At 40.6% G+C, this 4250-nt stretch overlaps 1 protein-coding gene across 1 annotated transcript in view; it reads left to right on the forward strand.

Moving 5' to 3' along the window:
• The window catches only part of UBE2I (ubiquitin conjugating enzyme E2 I), a 19524-nt gene that overhangs the window by 4998 nt on the left and 10276 nt on the right, over positions 1-4250 (forward strand). Inside the window, exons 2-4 of the mRNA XM_014526533.2 lie at positions 1225-1303; positions 1540-1623; positions 3605-3677. Of these exons, the coding sequence (XP_014382019.1) occupies positions 1238-1303; positions 1540-1623; positions 3605-3677 (223 nt within the window). The 5' untranslated portion in view covers positions 1225-1237. The remainder of the gene's footprint in view (positions 1-1224; positions 1304-1539; positions 1624-3604; positions 3678-4250) is intronic.

Raw genomic sequence — 4250 nt, forward strand, 5'->3', positions numbered from 1 at the left:
AATGCCAGCTCTTGGTTTTCACAGCAGAAAAAGAATAGAGCAACTCTTTTGTTGCAAAGAACTCAGAAAGACCACCACAGTATAGTGTTTTTGAGAGGTAGTTAGCTGTGTTAGTCTGAAGTCGAGCAGAAGGCAAGATAGAGATGCACTTACAGACTGACTAAATCAGAGATGCATAAGCTTTTGGGAGCCCAGTCTCAGTTCATTAGGTGTGACAGCATCTTTTGATGCTGTTGCTTCCTGTTTGAAATCTCTGGGTTTATCTTGTGAATCGTTTGCACACCTGATAGCACTGACACTGTGCGGCACCCTTGAAAGGATCTCGAAGCATCCCAGAGTGCCATGGCACCCAGGCTAAGAATTACTGGCCTAGATGGTCAGCAGAGATTCGGCATCCTTCTCTTTCCATTGGTCAGTACAGCCTCTAGAAAGACAGGACCAAGCTTTGTCCTGAAATCCAGTGGACTGAAACGATGGCAGGAGCCAACAGTGTCTCCCTGCCTGCCTCTTCCTCTTTTGGTCCACACTCAAACCTAAGTTTGTCTTTTTTTTTTTTTACCTAGTGGTTGCTCTAGCCGCCTCAGTGAAACTGAAGTGATTCTAATAAGTTTTTCAGGTCTGTGTCTTTCCCGCACAGGATAATTTGTGTCTCTAGTAGGGACCTACAGGCTGACTAAAGTTGACTGTCATTTTCCTGCTTGTTGGTAGGGAAGTCTTGTATCCAGCATCAGCAACACAAAGGAGAATGCTATGTTGTCCTGGTGTGTTAGAGCAGAGAAGTATAATGTTTAGTATCGCAAAATTTAACTCCTTAGTATTCCTGAGCACTTATCATAAGCATTGTAGTGTTGCTGCTGCTAAGCTGCTGGTGAATTCTGTTTTCATCGTGTATAATGTAATGCAAATAAAAAACACAAGATGGGGCTAGTATTTAAGAACTGACCAAAGTCAATAAACTAGGGGATTGTCAACATGGGGATCCTTGCTAGCATCGCAAAACATTGTACTGTTAAATGTCCCGGTGTAGACAGACGCTTAGTACACACTTGAAGATTAGATGCTCTGTTTCTAAGATACCATGTGGTAGATGGAGACTAAAAAAGTGATGTGCCAGTCAACCGAATAGTAAAAAGCAAATGTGAGAGATGTGTGAAATGTTTCATAGCATTGCAAAACTAATTTAAGGGGTTGTGTTAACCTTACCAATGGTTATTTGTATTTTAGAGGGACTTTGAATATGTCTGGGATAGCCCTCAGCAGACTTGCACAGGAGAGGAAAGCTTGGAGAAAAGACCATCCCTTCGTAAGTACAGTAGAACTCCCTAATATCCTGCTTCTGCATCTGTACTGAATTTGGATTTTTATGGTGATCACCTTTCCCAACTGTAAAGTGGAACTGTAAAGTAGCTGCTGAAACCTATTCCTCTATTGCATAAAGAAGTTGTAGCCAAGTTGGTGTGTGTATAGTGATTGCACTGTTCAGGTATGTTAAATGTATCTCTGAAGTCTCACTCTGTTTGGTTTTTTGTTTTAATGTAGGGATTTGTTGCAGTACCCACAAAAAATCCAGATGGCACAATGAATCTCATGAATTGGGAATGTGCTATTCCAGGAAAGAAAGGGGTAAGACTCTTGCTGTCAACTTAATTGTCAGTGTGGGGGATCGGTGTTAAGCTGTTGTCAGAGATAAAAAAGCAAACAACTGTGGAGTGTGTTGTATTAAATAACGCTTAACTGATGTTTCCTGTTTTAACCTAACTCCAACTTCTTTGAAACCACATGGCAGTTCTTCTCTTCCAGTCCCATGCTGCAGCAGACCTAGGGTTCATCTCGATACCTAGTCTGTGTCTGATGTGGTGAATGTTTGATCCTTGTAGAAGGCAGGCAAGGAATAGTCTGTCCTTCCACGTTCGGATTTCATCATCATGGTCTCTAAAGGTCAAATATTTGGCTTAACCTTAAAGCATGAAGATTGGTTTTTTTTAAACTGTTGTTATTAATTAAAACCATGGAGGTTTTTGTGCCTCTTGAATAGCCAGATCCTTCTGGAATCTTGCTAAAAATGTTGACCTCTGTGCCTCATGGCCCAAGATCCTGCAGCCTGTTTATATGTTGTGAGGAAACAGAATTTCCTCTCCATCAATTTGACATTTCTGTGATGCAGGTAGAGCAGAAACTCCTGCCGCCTTCATTTAACTCCTTTGTGTTCCCTTTGTGTACACCTCAAGTACGTGCAATTCCAGTCTCTTTTTTTTTTTATGAGACATTTCTTTTTGTTTTTGCTCATTTTCATCATATTTCTCTGTGCCTCCTCTAAAGCATATTTTTGGTAAGAGTTATCTGTGCAGCTGTTGATCTTACTTGCATTTTTTGACTAAGGTTACACATTAAGTAGAGGTTATCCTGGATTTTTTGACAGTGATATAGTGGTCCCTTTCCTGATTCGGTACAGTTCATTAGAATCTTATAAGGTGTAAGAGTCATTTGCACACTGGAGAATAAGAGTTTATTGCTCCAGATTTAATTGACACTGAACTTCTGTTACCATTGTGTTGTCCATTTGCCATTCATTATCTGTTCACCTACCTTGCTTGGCTCTCTGAAGTCTTTCACTCCTCTAGTCCACATGGACCAAAATACATGTCACTTACAAAATTTGCTGTGTCACTTCTTGACCAAATTTTAGATGATGATAAAATATATTAACAATGGATTTAGTAGAAAACCTTGCTGTTGGTATCCAAAATCTGAAGTCTCTCTCTCCCCATCCTTGGCCACATGGATAAATTACTTGACTTTTTTGTAATCAAATTAGTATTTGGTTGGTCTTGCTATGAATTCTCAAACTTGAATACCTCAGTCGCATTACTTTTAGAGACTTAAACACTGGATGCTAATTTAAGTCTCACATCAGTCTGACAAAATAAGAGAGCTGTCCATAATAGCAGACTAAAGCACCTCCTCAGGTTTTATGTCCTAACCACTACTGTCCAAGTGTCCAAGAAATAAGGGGGTCTTGCAGCCTAGAAAAAATCATACATCCTATTCTTTGGTTGGAGGAAGTCAAAGATACCTTTTAGAAAATGTCTTGTGCATAAAGGAGGTGTTTGCAGACCTGTGGGGTTTAAGACTGTTGAGATGAACACTTTCCCCCTAATCACAGTTGTAGCAGTATCTTGTTGGGAGAGGATTCTCTCTCAGGTAGATGGTGGCTTCATTTTTTGACTCAAGCGTGAACGTTAAGTTAAGGTTGGGTTACGTCCTCTTTGATATCAGAGTAGTAGTAGGAAGTCATCTGGGGAACTGTAAGACTTTTTATATGTGAAATCAGTAAAAATGCTAGATATAGCACATTAAAGGTTAGAGAATAGGACTTCTAAAGAGTAGTAGCTTATGATTCAGGAAATGTTGTGTTAAAAATAAGCCAAGTAGGCAGATACAAAGAGTTAAGCAAAAGACCAAGAACTAGCAAGACTTGCACAGAACAGTCTGGCTTCTCTTTCTCTCCCCTTTTAATTAAAAGCTTTCCCTCTTTTTTAGAAATGCTTGGCATACTTTGCATGAATACTGTAACCTAAATATTTCAACTGTAATTTTCTGACAGACACCATGGGAAGGAGGCTTATTTAAGCTACGGATGCTTTTCAAGGATGATTATCCTTCCTCGCCCCCCAAATGTAAGTAAAACGGCATAATTACAAGTTTTTAATAAAATGGTATCGGGTCAGTTAGTGTTTCGGGGCTGTACTGTGAACTATCTAGCTACTGGCTACTGATGATAGGGTGATTATTTTGTAACCCTTCAAAACAAATCTGGGTTCTCAGTGAGGTTTGTTGTAGTTTAAAAATGGTATAACCTTTCTTTTTCCCCCACATGCAGTCAGTCGTATGTTCTTTAAGATTTAATTTATTTATTTTTTGGTGGCTGGTTTCTCAAGAAAATTTGAGATGAGTTGTTTGGCTATTTGAATTCAGGATGACTGAAAATTCTTGTAGAAAGACCATTGTCTTTCTTTGGGCCAGTAAAAATAGTTCAGATTTGAAACCTGGTGCAACCGGTGGGTTGCGTGCAGGGTACGGTGACCCCGGCCCCAGTGAGGGGGGACAGTGGTGAGAGCAACCAGTGGGTTGCGTAGCCCCCGTGTAAGGGGGCACTGGTGAGAGGGGGCGTTGAGGAGAGTCCCATTTAAGGGAGGAGGTGTGTGGCAGTGCACTGTGTGTGCCTGCCACTTGCAACCAGTGGGTTGCGT

This window comes from Alligator sinensis, unplaced genomic scaffold, assembly GCF_000455745.1.
Source record: "Alligator sinensis unplaced genomic scaffold, ASM45574v1 scaffold1269_1, whole genome shotgun sequence".
Taxonomy (NCBI): domain Eukaryota; kingdom Metazoa; phylum Chordata; order Crocodylia; family Alligatoridae; genus Alligator; species Alligator sinensis.